A 14946-nucleotide genomic window follows, 5' to 3' on the forward strand; every position below is an offset into this window, starting at 1 on the left:
ATAAATCAATAAAACAAAAAATATGGTCTGTGAGCTGCAGACCTGAGCTGTGAGGGCCCCTGGACATGGTGGTCACTGAAGGTCCACTCAATCATGGGGGGCCCGCCCCCTTCCGGGGCTGTGCTGGGGGTCTCACAGCCACAAACCCATCACAAGGGCTGGGCCTCTTCCTGCAAGGGCAGAAACTGTAGCTGCATTTGGGCAAAAACCAAGGCATAATTGGAACCGACAGGGCTGAGTGTTCCAGAAAAGCAGGGAGTGCCAGAAACCACAGCCCGTCTCCCCTCCGCCCTCCAGAGCCCGTCTCCCCTCCGCCCTCCACCTGCTCTGCCCTTGACTCTGCCCACCGGCGGGGCCCTGGCTGCCCTCGCTGAAGGCTCTGCTGTGGCCTCGCTATACCACAGAGGAAGTACTGCCCGGCTCTCCCCTGGCCCCCAAGGCCAGCCCCATGGGCACCAGCTGGCATTAATTTATCTCCCCCTCCTGGTTCCTGGCTCCTCCAGGCAGGAATCGGATCACGCCTTCCCTACCCGTGGCCAGTGCCACACACAGGGCTGAGTGGCATGTCTCACGCCGCCCCACCCCCACAGCTCGCGAACAGCTCCGTTTCTGAGCGCCTATGCCTCTGTACGTCTGACGTCTGACTTCCAACAGTCAGTTGCTCCTGGGTTTGGTTAGAGGAGCAGACTGTATTTTAGGGGCAGCTGTTTTCATAGGAGGGTGGAGAACTCTTCCCTATGAAACATAGCTGGCTGCGGGGCTGGCAATCACCTCTGCTCCACCCCCTCACCTCCCTTCCAAGTGCTGTCTTCCTTCCCAAAGCCCACGGCAGACATCACCAATGGATCACAGCACTCTGGCTGGGTCCCGATCTTTCTCAGCACCCATCATGGCTGACACTGAAGACGAGGCCTATTTGCCATGGTGGGAATTGAGCTACCAGTGACCTAACAAGATATTAAAGAAAAGATTCGTAAGTGTTCCTTTGTTCAGTTGTGAAACGCAGTTAGTTGCCCAAGATGTTCCTGAGGGGTAGGTGTTTGGTATAGTGGCTAAGACACCATTTAGGGGCCCATGTCCAAACTGGGGTGCTAGGTTCAAGTTTCAGTTCCACACTTAAAAAAAAGATTTATTTTATTAATTTGAAAGAGAGTTACAGAGAGAGAGGTCGTCCATCTGCTGGCTCACTCCCCAGATGGCTACAACAGCTGGAGCTGGGCTGATCCGAAGCTAGGAGCCAGGAGCTTCTTCTGGGTCTCCCATGTGGGTGCAGGGACTTGGGCCATCCTCTGCTGCTTTCTCAGGTGGGTGAGGAGGGAGCCGAATCAGAAGTGGAGCAGCCGGGTCTCAAACCAGCACCGGTATGGGATGCAGACGCTGCAGGCCAGGGCTTTAACCTGCTGTACCACAGTGCGGGGCAGGGGGCAGCTCCACTTCTGACTCCAGACTCTCGCTAATGTTCACTGTGGGAAGCGGCAGTGGTGATTCAAGTCCTTGGACCCCTAACGCCCAGGCAGACATTTGGAGAGCAAACCAACAGATGGGATATCTCTGTCTCTCTGCCTTTCAAATTAATTAATTAAAAAACATTTTTGTACAAAGATGTTCTCAAGGACTGAGGGACTGGGACATGGAACAGGGAGGTTTCCCTGGTTGGCAGGAGACATCTGAATTCCAAAAAAAAAAAAAAAACAAAACTGAACTCACAAGGGTAAGGAAAAGACTTCCAGTTGTTGAAGGGCATGGGTGTTGGGGCACAGCAGGCTAGGCACACCTGGAATACCCGCATCCCATATCGGAGCGCCTCGTTCAAGTCCCAGCTCCTCTGCTTCTGACCCGGCTCTGTGCTAACGCGCCTGGGAGGCAACAGATGACAACCCAGAGCTTGGGTTCCTGCTGCCCACTGAGCAGATCTGGGTGGGGCCCCTGGCATCATTCTAGTCCAGCCCCAGCTGTTGCCGGCATTTGGGGAGTGGACCAGTGGTGAAAGATCTCTGTCTCTCTTTCTCTCACTCTGCCTTTCAAATAAGTAAACAAATCTTTCTTAGAAAATTACTGGAGGGGGAGACTCAGCCTCCTTACTCCGTCCAGAGAGCTCTGCAGTCACCCACAACTTCGAAACCTTCCCTCCGGGTGGACGAGGGTGCGGCGTGGAGGGCCGTCTCCCTGTAGCTCGGAGCAGTTACTTCTCTGCACCCTGGCTTCCCCCACGGTGAAATCCTTCCTTGCGCCTCCTCACGTGGGAAGACCAGGTATGGAAACACAAAAAACCCCCCAGTGTGTAAATGACAGGGTGAGAGGCTGGGCCCAGAAATCCCAGCCACAACCCAGGCGGGCAGGGCAGGGCAACCCATAAGGAAGTGTCCCTGGGGACCGAGTTGGCCAGGGTGACACCCCCAGTCCTAGAGCTATACCTACTGTGGCTATAGCATCTCTCTCCAGCTACACTGGGTGCTTCAGAGCCGGCTGGGGATCAGGTAGCCAGGGCGGAGGGAGGGATGCTCCAAGCCTTGCGTTTGTGGGCAAAGAACTTCACTCAACAACAGCGTGGTTACCGCCCTTTGCCGGGCATCTTCATTCTGACATAGGCGTGAAATGGTAATGGCCGAACCCCCACCCCGCTCCCGCCACCTCCAGGCCCAGCACCGCAGTGGGGAGAAGATGGGTAGAGGTGGGGGCAGAATTGTGCAAAGAGAGGGCCCAAATGGGTGGGGGGTCCCAAAGGACCTAAGCAGCAGAAGACCCCCAGGGGTGGGCCCCAGGTCCAGCAGCTCCGCCCATCCTCAAGCTGAGTCCAGAGGCTGGCCCGGGGCGGTTCCTCCTCTGGTACCAAGCTGGCTCCACAGTCCGGTGGCTTTGGCTTCGCACTCCACGGGGGACTGCCCTCTTCCCGGCACAGCACAAAGCAGACCAGGCGGCAGGAGTGCAGCACTGAGGGGGGCCTGAGGTTGGCTCTCCAGCATGGTGTGTGAGGCTGGCCTGTGGCGAGAAGACCCCCGCCCTGGGTGTGTCCTCCGAGTGTCCAGGGGCTGAATCTTCATCCTCAGCCCCGCGGGGCCTGCTGCTCTCCCCCCTGGGCCCCCACCGCTCCTTCAGCTCCAACGCCTGCTCCACCTGTCCATGGCTTCTGCACACCCCCACGAGCCAAAGGGGGCAGGAAAGCTGGCAAGAAAAAAAAAAAAAAAAACAAAGAGCAGTTAAGGCAGGGCACACCTTCCCAGCAAATCCCACATCAGGACAAACAGCAAATGACCCCTCAGGAGGTCGGGTCAAGGGCTCCCCTCATCCCAAGAAAGAGGCCAAAATCCTGAGGTGCCCCAGTGTCTTAATGCTGTCTAATTTGAGCATATCCTACACACATCCTCCCATTAGTCATCGCTAGACTCTGGACATGACTTAATACAATGGAAAGAGTTGCTATACCCTACTGCTTAGGGAATAATGACAAGAAAGCATCTATATTTGCACACTGGATCTTTTTCTGAATATTTCCAATCCCAGCTTGGTTGAACTCACAGATACGGAGCCCTCCGGCCCTATCTGCCCAACCCACTGCAGGGAGCCCACCGGCCCTGTCTGCCCAACCCACTGCAGGGAGCCCACCGGCCCTGCCTGCCCAACCCACCGCAGGCCGTGGGATCTGTTTGCTGTTGCTGTTGGCTGCTCAGACCTGATGGATCCACCAAGCACTCCCTTCCCAGCACAGCAGGTCTCCGGCCTCAGGCTAAGCCTGGCTGCAGCAGTGGGCGGGAGCTGGGGGAGGATCAAAGGGGCCTGGTGCTGGCTGGGCCCCTGCTCCCTGGGACTCTTCCCGGGGTGAGGCAGTGCGGGAGGGACGGAGGTTTCCACCGGAGAAATGAGGACGAGAGTGGTGTAACTCCTTCCTGAAGCTGGCTCCCAGTTCCCACGGGGAGGGAGTGGTGTCAGGGGAAGAGGGCACAGGGCTCAGAGCCAGGCTTGTAGGTTCTATGGCTTGTAGGTTCCCTCCCCTGGGCCTTCCTGACCACAAATCCGCCCCCAGCCCCTGCCCTACTGGAAGCAGGATTAAGACATCATGAATAATAACTCATGACCCCTCCCGCACCCACCCACCCACCTGCCCCACGGCCCCATCCTCTCCTCTGGCTCCTCCTCCTCCTGCGGCCCAGCAGGGCCTTGGCTGGCTCTCACAGACAGGCTGAGGACAGGCCCACCCCCTTGGCATCAGTGGACTGGCCTGCGGCCTGGCTCTCCCTTCCCCCAACTCCCAGTTCTCCCAACAGCTCAGCCGCACGGCCCAAAACCCAGTCAAGAATGGGCAGCTGGAGCCTATCCGTCCAGTGTCAGCGAGACCTTCCTCTGAGGCCCGGCCCTGGTTCTGCTCCCAGCACCCCCAACCTTCGGGGGCTGGCTGAGGGGTCCTGGCTCTCTGCCTAGTCAGAGCTCAGCCTTGTGGCAGGGTCTCGTCTCCACCACTCGCCCCATCCTGCTCCCCCAGCTCCCTGCAAGCCGCAGTCCGGGAGCCTTGCACCTGAGTCAGGGACCAATCACCCTCTCAGGGCGCCCACCTCCCTCAGACCCCCGAGTCACAGTCAGGACCCTCCAGCCCGAGCCCCCAAGGGGAGAGTCCAGCTCTGCGACGCTGGCTGCCCGCCCAGGCCCTCCGAGCTTGTTGGCACCGCGAGCCTTCCTCGGGGCGTGGGCTTTGAAGTGGACCGCTGGTCCCCGGTTCTCTCTGCAGGGCAGAGAGGGGAGGTGGGGGAGGAAGCTTACCTGGCATGCCCCGGGGAAGGGCGGAGGTGGGGTGCAGGAAGGTGAGAGCGTCGGCCCGGAGCTTCAGGACACCAGCGTCCCGGTCCCGAGGCTCTGCCGGGCGCGCACAGTCTGGATGGCCTGCTGGTTCTTGAACTTGACCAGGCCCAGAGTGATCTGGGCGTTCCAGCCGGGATCTTCGAGGGGGCAGCGGAAGTCAATCTCGCCGCCGCCCTCGGTCACCAGCGTGAAGTAGATGTGGCGCCCGGTGCTCTCCACGCACTCCACCGCCTTGATGCGCGCGAAGCTGAGCTCCTTGGGCCGGCCGCCCGTGCCCTTGGCCTCGAAGAGCTGCAGCCCGCGCTCGGTGAGCACGCAGCGCTTGCGTTTCCACAGCTGCAGCAGCCCGCCGCTGCGCTTCTCCAGCACGCCCTCCTTGAGCACGGTGGCCGCCGCCGTCATGGGCGCCCGAGGTCCCCGCAACGCGGGAGGCTGCGGCGCGCGCTGCGCCCTCGGCGGCTCTGCGGCGCGGGACTCCGGGGGCCTGCCCACCTGCGCCCCCGCACCGCGCTCTTCCGCCCCGCTGCGGCCGGCTGTTGCTTCTCCGCCCGGCTGGAGCCGCCTCGCTGCGGCTCTGCCCGGTGTCCGCGCGCCTCCTGGTCCGCTCGCCCCGCTGCCCAGCCGGCCGCCCGCTGGTCCGCTCGCCTGCGCTCCGTCTGCGCGCTGGGCGGCAGCTCGCGGGATGTGCCCTTACTTGTTCCGCCGCCGGCCTCCTGCGCCGCACATTCCTGCCCCGCCGGCCCGGGGGCGGAGCCGAAGCCGGGGCGCGGGCGGGGAGGGCGGGGACGCAGGCCGCGTGTCGCCCGCAGCCGGGCCTCCCTCCCGCGGCCGCCACTTCTGGGAAGCACAGTCCCCACACCCCCTACCCCACCAGCCCCCAGCCTGGCCTCGGACAGAGCGCGAGAGAGCGTCTCGTAGATGAAGGAGGTCACGGCTTGCCAGGGGGCCGCGCCGTGGCAGTGCGCGCACAGCCAGCGTCAGACAGCTGCGGGCGGCGCCCCCCAGCCTCTGGTTCCCGCAGATTTCGCCGTGCGGGCCCCAAAGGGGCTTCCCGCAGCTGGCTGAGCTTGGAGGCCCACCCCCTCCTGCTCCTGCCCCACCTGCTGCGGGAGACGCGCGCGGAGTTAGCCAGTTGCCAACTCGGGAGAGACCCCCTTTGAGGTCTGGTAGCCTAACCGCGGTGGGGGTCAGAAAGGAAGGGTCCTCCCCATGGCACACACTTGGAGCCGCCCGCTGGGCCAGAGCTTGGCTGGAGGGGCACTCGAACCCCAGCCCGTCCCCCTTGACTGCCATGCCCTGCGCACCCGGGGCAACCTCATCAGTTATCCGATTCCAGGCTCCTGGGCTGCCGCGGTGTGTCACCTAGAGCCGCGTCGCTGCAACGTCAGGCCTTGGGTCTGCGTCGGGTTATTCCTCCCCTCGCTCACTTCTGTCTCCTTTAGGAAAGGCTGAGTCCCTGTGGCCGGGCCAGGCAGGCCCACGTGCTGCGGCGCCGGTCAGCCCCTCCAGACCCCTGTTCTCAGGGTCCATTCATCCCGCGTGTTAATAATAGATTGTGACAGGAACAGCGACAGGCAGTGATGACAGTAATAAGACCTCTTTGTGCCTGCATCCTGTGTTTGCATCCTCAATGAGCAGACACCAGCAGGCACAGGGAAGAGCCATTGCTGGGGGGGGGGGGGTCTCCCAAGGAGCCCAAGTGACAGGGTGGGGGAAGGGAGCTGCCAGGTTGGCCTCGTGTGCCCTGCCTTAGGGACCCTCAGGGTCTCAGCCTTTCACCCCCCGGCCCCTCCCCTTCGGCCCCTAACCTCTCGGGAGCAGCCCACCTGCCAACCCTGAGACCAGGACTCTAGACCACGGAGCTTCCTGCTCTTCTCACAGCCCTGGGGCACATTCCTGCTCAGTCCTGCTCAGTCCTCAAGTGTGTGGACTTTCAGAGGGTGCACAGCCCTCTCGGGTGTTTCAGATTCTCACGACAGGTATGGATTATTATTGTGCCCTTTTATGGATGAGAAAAATGAGGCTCAGAGAGGCCAAGCAACCTCCCGAGGCCACACAGCTCCGTGGACGGCAAAGCTTGGGGGTGGGGAGTGGAGGCCCCCAGGACCCGAGTTCTTTTGATGCCTCTGAGTGCACGTATTGCCTTTAGCCCTGACCTGGCCCCTACACTGCGCTCTGCAGCTGCCGGTGGGGGCTGCCACAGGACGAACAAGGTTAAAGAGGGGCTTCAGGAGGAGACCCCGCAGGCGCTCGATACCCCTGGGAGGGCCTCCCTGACTGAGCACCCCGCCCCTAACGCCGGCCCCGCAGTACCATGAGCTCATGGGGCCAGGGGCCGTGACCCACTCTAACTCTTTCCCCAGAACTGGCATTTTCCCCACCAACCCCACCTGGGAGAGCTCAGGCCCAGCTTAGTCGTCAGAATAAACGAGAAGCACTGAGGGCAGGGGAGGAGGGGGTGCCCCTGCTGGGTCCCCTCCCTCCTGGGTACCCCCGTTCCTTCCCAGGGGAGAGGAGCTCTAACAGCCTTCCCGGGGCAGGGCTGGACCCAAGATACTCAGTTCTTAAGAATTTCTTGGGGCCGGCGTTGTGGCGTAGCAGGTAAAGCTTCTGCCTGTGATGCCAGCACCCCGTATGGGTGACAGTTCAAGTCCCGGCTGCTCCACTTCTGATCCAGCTCCCTGGTAATGCACCTGGGAAAGCAGCAGAAGATGGCCCAAGTCCTTGGGCCCTGCACCTACATGGGAGACCCCCAAGAAGCTCCTGGCTTTGGCCCAGCCCAGCCCCAGCCATTGTGGCCATCTGGGGAGTGAACCAGCGAATGGAAGATCTTTCTCTCTGTGTCTCTGTAACTCTGATTTTCAAATGAATAAATGAATCTTTAAAAAAAAAAGAAATTTCTGCATTTTTTTTTAACTTTACTTATCTGAGAGGCAGACACTGCCAAAGATCTTCCATCCGTTGGTTCACTCCCCAAACGCCTGCAACAGCCAGGACTGGGCCAGACTGAAATCAGAGCCTAGAATTCAGCCTGGGTCTCCTGTGTGCATGGCAGGGACTGGAGGATTTGGGCCCGCACCTGCTGCCCCCCAGGGTGTGCATTTGCTGGAACCTAAAGTTGAAAGCGGAGCTGGGGCTCGAACCAGGCACTCAGATATGGGATTTAGGCTTCCCCAGTGATGTCTTAGCCTCTCTGCACTTGAATAAATTACTGTCTAAGGTCTTCTGGTTTAGTAACTCAAAATGGACTGAGACACCAGGAGCTCTTGTAAATGCAGATTCTGATTCAGTCGGTCTGGCATGAGACCCGAGACTGAATTTCCAGAAGATTCCATTTAACACCGATACCACAAGTCCTCGGAACATACTTCAGATAGCAAGGCTCTGTGTTTTTCAAAGTCCTGGTCATCTGTCCATGAGGGCAGAGCGGGACCAGCAGCAGCAACAGCACCGGAGAGCTTGTTAAGGCTGCACATTCCAGGCTCCACCCTAGACACTGGCTGTGGGGCCCCCAGCGCGCTGTGTTCCACAAGCCTCCAGGCGCTCACAGTGCACACGCACGTGTGAGGACCACTGATGTGGGGAAGGGGGCACTCGGCCAGGACACGGGGCCCCCGTGCTGCAGCCCGAGCCCCATGGCACCGTGGGCAGTCGCTTCTCCTCTCCTCTCTGATCTCGGTTGCCTATCTGGAAAGCAAAGGCTATGCAGCTGTAGCTTGTGATTTCAGTACTGATTTGCAAGGAAGCCTGGCTAGTTTATGGCCACTACTCCCTCTCTCACCCGTTCCAGGCCAGGTAGCTCCTCATCACTGGATGGGGCAGGAAAATGGGTCTGTGAACAGCCTGGCTCCTGCCCCCTCCTCTTCCCTGCTCTGGGGTCCCCCGGTGCCTTGGGAGCCTGGGGCAGGAGACCCACCCCCAGTTGCCCTCTCTCTGCCTTCTCCCGACCCGCTCGCTCCCCTTTGATGTACTGCCCTTTGTTCCAGGGCTCTGAGCTTTTCCTTGGAGCTCTGCTTTTCCAAAGGGAAACAGAAGCGAAAACTGGCCAGAGCTGCAAGTCTCTAATGACTGGGGTTTTACGGGCACCATTGCGACAGACCTCAAGTGGGCAGCAGCCCCGCCGCCGCCCGCCCAGGCTTGCTCCTGGGCCTGGCTCTCCCAGTGGAAATCCCCTCCCACGCGCAGCCCTTTAATCGCCTTCTGGCCCCATAACTTTCCTGATTCACCCGGGATCCCTTTCGTCTGGAGAGCGCCCACTGCCCCCTCTGGTGGGGCTCAGTCGGGACTTGAAGGAATTTGATCCCAGCTTGGGGCTGACGGAGGCCGAACTCATGGGCTCAGGCTTCAGGTTGGGGCCTGCAGAATTTTCCCTTTTCCCAGGCCCTGCTGGAATACAGGTGCCCACGTTGTGGGCACAGAGGGGCTGCCCTGAAATGACCCCCTTCAGGGACACTGACCAAGGAGACTGGCTGGTGCCCCGGGAACTCAGGGCCCTAACCACCTGCTGGTAGCAACTGGGCAGGCCCCCAACCCGTCACTTGCCCGCTGTTCCAGAGCGTTCTCTTCTCTCTCCCTGCTAGTGGTTTAAATGCAAGTAGGATAGACAGGTGTCACTCAATGACGGGGAGCCATTCGGAGAAGGGCAGAGCTGGGTGATTTCGTCATTGTGCAAATACAATCTTCTGTCCTCACACAAACCTAGCTGAATAGAGCAGTAGAGAGATGGACGTGGCCTCTTGGTGCTAATCGAGAGACAGGGTCAAAACCAGACTCGCGAAGCTGCCGCCAGCGTAACGTGGCACGCTGCTTTCTAGCTGTTCTATGTGTACACTCCAGAGGATGATGCAGAGTATAGTACTGTACGGCAAGTACAGGGAACAGCAGCCTTGTGTGCTGCCAGCGTCATCCAGCATTGTGTGCTGCATGCAATTTTAGCTTCTATCTTTCCTCTTCTAAAAGGTTAATTTTGTGTATTTGAAAGGCAGAGTGACAGAGAGAGGGAGAGACAGAGAGATCTTCCATCCACTGGTTCACTCCCCCAATGGTCACTGCGGCCAGGGCTAGGCCAGGCCAAAACCGGGAGCCAGGAGCTCCATCTGGGTCTACGTGGGTGGCAGGGGCCCAAGCACTCGGGCCGTCCTCCACTGCTTTCCCAGGCACCTTAGGAAAGAGCTGGATCAGAAGTATTGCAGCTGGGATGGACTCGAAGGGACACTCAATGGGATGTCAGCGTCACAGGCAGCAGCTTAATCTACAGCTCCACAGAGCCAACCCCTATATGTGCCATCTTTTCTATAACTGGCAGCAAGAAAGCTTTTCTTGTCTTTTTTTAAAGATTTAATTATTTATTTGAAAGGCAGAGAGAGAGAGAGGTTGATTGATCTTTTATCTGCTGGTTCATTCTCTAAATGGCTGCGATGGTCAGGGCTGGGCCAGATGGAACCCAGCAGACAAGAACCTCCTCCAGGACTCCCACGTGGGTACAGGGGCCTGAGGATGTGGGCCATCCTCTGCTGCTTTCCCAGACACATTAGCAGGGCACTGGATTGGAAGTGGAGCAGCCAGGACTTGAACTGGTGCTCATCTGGGATCTTGGTGCTGCAGATGGCACCCTAACTTTTATGCCATGGCACCAGCCCCAAGAAAGTTTTTTTTTTACACCAGTGTCACCACAAAGACTCAAATAATGCCTTGCGCTATGATGCTGTGACAGCTCCATTGTCACCGGGAGACAGGAATTGTCCTGCTGTGTTATACCTCAAGGAGCCACTGCCTGATACCCGGTTTGTCCTCGACACGAGCTGTTCATGATGGTCCCTGAAGGCATTTCTGATGCAGAAGACTCAAAACGCCACAGTGTATCCCCCCCCCCCCACTCCTCTAGTGCCCCGCAGACGATGACTGCTTGGCGTGCTGTGAGTCTTGCCGGCGTCTGCGCTGTTCACACATCAGCGCCCAGAGGCGTGCACAGCAGCACTGGCTGGGAACGTGAGGCTCGGGTGGAGGAGTCGTAGGCCCCTGCCAGCTCTGATATTTGCTGCATTTGTGGATGTCTCATCTCACCTCCTAAAAAGCAGAAAGTTCTAGGATCTCCCTAAAATTCCAGGGGGAAGAGGGAAAGCTCGGAGGACAAGAACAGAACGGCAGGACTTTAAAAGGGGGCGGGGGGCAGTGCTGTGCTGCCGCCTGCAGTGCTGGCATTCCATATGGATGCCGGTTCAAGGCCCGGCTGCTCCACTTCCTATCCAGCTCCCTGCTGATGTCCTGGGAAAGCAGCAGAAGATGGCCCAAGTGTTTGGGCCCCTGCACCCACGTGGGAGACCCGGAAGAAGCTCCTGGCTTCAGATTGGCCCAACTAGGAAAGTCTCTCTCTGTCTGTAACTCTGCTTCTCAAATAAATAAATAAATCTTAAAAAAAAAAAAAAAAGTGACGGGAGGAAAGGTGATGGCGTCCACACGAGGGCCTTCTAGGGGAGAGGGTGGCCGGTGATCTTTTCCTGGTGCGTGAGACTTGCTTTGTGGTGAGGGTTACATACTGTCATGAGCATTTCTTTTATCCCAGGGGAATTCATTGTCACGATCAGGCAGAGAAGGAGCCGTGACCTCTCCAGCCTGGGACTGGGCTCAAGGAGAAATGAACAGGTGGCTCCTGGCCGCAGGCCACGGGAAGGGGCTGAGGGGTGGACATGGGCTCAGGTCACGTCCTGGGCGAGAGCTACAGAGACTCCTGGAGAAGGGCTACAGAGACTCCTGGAGAAGGGCTTCCGAGTGAGTCCTGCCATCAGTGCTGTGTGAGCCAGACTCAGGGCGGGGCTCTGGGTGAGCAGGTGAGAGCTGCCTGTTGTCCGAGCGGGGACGGGAGCCATAGCCCCCCTCCCTCAGCAAAGAGATGCTGCCTCCAACCGAAGCGGCCCTGCAGTCCCGACTTGGCTTCCCTGTTCCGGGCACGTCACCCTGACACTGGGACTCTCACCAGTCAGGATGGGCACACACTGCCCAGCCACCAGCTCAGCCCGGCACAGGCTATCTCCCACCCACACACCATGCAGCCAACAAAGGTGCCAGGGGTCTGCTCACTGCTGTCCCCACGCTGACCCCCACTTCTACCCTCTCAGGCAGGGAAAGAGACAAGAGGACGGTGACTTAAAGAGTCCTGTCCACAGGAGTGGCTTCTGATGGCAAAGTGGACGCCAGAGCAAGCCACGGGACCACGTGGAACCTGCAGTGAGGAGGACACACCTAAGCTGGTCCCCACCCGGAGGATGGGACTCTGAGCAGTCCCACAGGCCTGGACAGCGGGGCTGCCGTGGACAGGCAGGTATCCCAGGGGCCACAGGGGCTCCTCCGCACTCCTCTAGCAGGGAGTAACAAGGCCCTGGGCCCAGGACCAAGCCCTTGAACCCTCGTGGAGAAGAGGGCTGAAGTCAACAGAATGGAAGCATACCAGGCGCAGGGGCAGGTACTACAGAAAGGCGCCAAGGGCTTGTCCAGGCACGGAAAACGTCCACTCAGGGCTTCGTTCCCGATAATCTGCTTCCTGAATTTTCATGGCCTTTGGGGCGAGTCTTCCTAGGCCCATAAAACCCAAGACATCAGAGTTGGGCGGCTCCCCCGGGCCTGCAGCGTGGTCGCTGGGTCGGGTCGGCAGGCAGCCCGAGTGCCACCTCGCCCTGGGAGCTTGGGAGACGAGATGACTCTCAGGCCCCACCCAACACTACTGAACTCGAATCTGCATGTTAACAAGATCCCCAGGAGGTTCGTCTGCACATTAAGGCCCTCCCCCAGAACTAATTTAGGCCAACATCTTCATTTCATTTCAGAGGAGAGGAGGCCGGCCCACAGTCACACAGTGACACACAGCTGGTTCCAACCCTGGATGCGCCACTTGCCAGTGACTTGGAGGAAGTCGCTCAAAAATTCACCAAACTGGGGTGAGCACAGCAGTTAAGTTGCCACTGCGTCCCTGAGGGGAGTCCCTGGTTCAAGTCCAGCTACGCCCACTTCTTTTTTTTTTTTAAGATTTATTTATTTATTTGAAAGGAAGAGTTGCAGATAGGCAGAAGCAGAGAGAGAGAGAGAGAGAGAGAGAGAGAGAGGTCTTCCACCCGCCAGTTCACTCTCCAGTTGGCTGCAACAGCCAGAGCTGCGTCAATCTGAAGCCAGGAGCCAGAAGCATCTTGGGGGTCTCCCATGTAGGTGCAGGGCCCAAGGACTTGGGCCATCTTCCACTGCTTTCCCAGGACACAACAGAGAGCTGGAGCAGAAGTGAAGCAGCTGGGACTCAAACCAGCGCCCATATGGGATGCCGGCTCTGCAGGCGGCGACTTCACCCGCTACGCCACAGTGCCAGCCCCTATTCCCTCTTCTGATCCAGCCTCCTGTTAATGCGCACCCTGGGAGGCTGCAGATGATGGTTTAAGTACTTGGGTCTCTGCCACCCACATGAGAGATCTGGATGGAGTTCTGGGCTCCTGATTTCGGACTAGACCAGTGCCCACTGTTGAGGGCATTTGGGGCGTGACCCAGCGGGTGGACGATCTGCCTGTTACATATATGTGTTCAACAAGTTTCGGCTATTGCTGTGGTCCTAGCACCACTGTGCACAGCCTCCGGCACTGGGTAGTTTGTTCTAGAGTGTCAGGTACAGCAGGGCAGGGATGGGACCTGGCCCCAGCTGCCTGTGTGCAGAGCCAGCTGTGCCATTGACCTTGAGTCAGTTCCTGGGCTGTTCTTTTGTTCTTGGCTTCAGTCTGATCATCTGTAAATCTGTATAATGATAGGGTATTGTGAGGATTAAATGAGTTAATACATCTAAGGTCTTTGACAGGCCTATGGCACAGAGTAACCACACAGGATGGATGGAGGAGGGTTCTAGAATGTTCAAAAGAAGGGGGTTAGGATGGAGGAAGCATACCCTAGGCTGAGGCAGGGTCTTTCCTGGAGGGAGCTGCTCTGCTCTGCCCCGAGAATCCATTGCAAGTCCCCCACTGCCTCCTTCTCTTCCTCCATTGATGAATCGGTCTCCTTGGGCTCCCAGTGAGCGGGGGCCACTGGGAGGCCAGGGATGCCTGTGCCCTAGCGGCAGGCTCAGGCAGGCCGGGCAGCTGTCCTCACGTCTCTGCAGCCTGTCATGCACAAGGGGATTAGACCTGGTCGATGACTCCAGGGGACAGAAATAGGAGGCTCCAGGAAGTCCTCTCTTGTCCTCGGCGCTCAGAAGCGGCCCCAGCTGCCGTGGGTCTGGCGGGGGCAGGGCGGGGGGCTGCAGGGCGGAGGTCAGCCCAGGCAGGGGAGGCTGGGCTGGTCCTCTGAGTCCCAAACCTGCGGCTGTGTGTGAGCTTGGCAAATGCAGATTCTCAGGCCTCATCCCGGCCAAGCCAAAAGGTTACCCCAGTGATTCCACAGCGGGGATGGGGGAGGGGCAGAGCTGGGGGAGGGGGCAGAGCTGGGGGAGGGGCAGAGCTAGGGGAAAGGCTGGACTTGCCCAGTAGTCGTCCTTGAGGGCTCCTTCCCCAGCTGCTCTCACCGCCACCCCCTTCAACTTCAGCCCCCTCTCAAAGGATGTCTGCGTCCTTGATTGGCAGCAGCTCTGCCCCCTCCCTTCATCCCTGCCCTCACCCCTCCACTGCAGTCCCTCCCCAGCCCTCAGGGACCCAACAGTTTGCCACGGTCTTGGAGGAGGGAAGCTCAAGGGGGCAGGAGCTGCTTCCCACCGGGAGGGGCCGCTTTTCCCTGACGTACCCCGAAACCCCAGGGCACTGCAGCAATTGTGCACGGCGCCCCACACACCTTGTCCACTCGCCCTCTTCCTTCCAGCATTTCCACGGTCTGGAATTGCACAGAGCCCTACAGCGCAAAGCCTCCCAAGGGCATCAGCTTGGAGCAGTGACCACAGCCGTGGGGCTGGGGACAGGGAGCGCCTGCTTTTTGCCCTGACCGCCAGCGCCCCCTGGCGTCCCCCGGCAGAGCGCAAGCACACCGCCCGCAGATGCCTGGCGCTCGCTCGGCTCCAGCCCCTCCTTCCCTAGCTAACCCCGCCCTCCGGTCCTCCCTCTCGGCACTGCCCTGTGGGGAGGGTGGGTCCGGGCCTGGCAGCCTCTAGCTTACAGCGCCCTCTGCCTTACCCCGGATCCACTCCCAGGGAGTGCGCCCGAG

The 14946-nt window shown here is 59.3% G+C and overlaps 1 protein-coding gene across 1 annotated transcript; it reads right to left on the minus strand.

The window, feature by feature from the left end:
* Positions 1 to 2548: 2548 nt before the first annotated feature.
* On the minus strand, positions 2549 to 5538 carry PHLDA3 (pleckstrin homology like domain family A member 3). The gene is made up of 2 exons (XM_002717603.4): positions 4753 to 5538; positions 2549 to 3162 (listed from the first exon to the last, which is right to left on the minus strand). The coding sequence occupies exon 1, from the start codon at positions 5191 to 5193 to the stop codon at positions 4816 to 4818; it is 378 nt and encodes a 125-aa protein (XP_002717649.1). The 5' UTR covers positions 5194 to 5538; the 3' UTR covers positions 2549 to 3162; positions 4753 to 4815.
* Between the last annotated feature and the right edge of the window lie 9408 nt (positions 5539 to 14946).

This window comes from Oryctolagus cuniculus, chromosome 13 (genome assembly GCF_964237555.1).
Source record: "Oryctolagus cuniculus chromosome 13, mOryCun1.1, whole genome shotgun sequence".
In the NCBI taxonomy this organism is placed as follows: Eukaryota; Metazoa; Chordata; class Mammalia; order Lagomorpha; family Leporidae; genus Oryctolagus; species Oryctolagus cuniculus.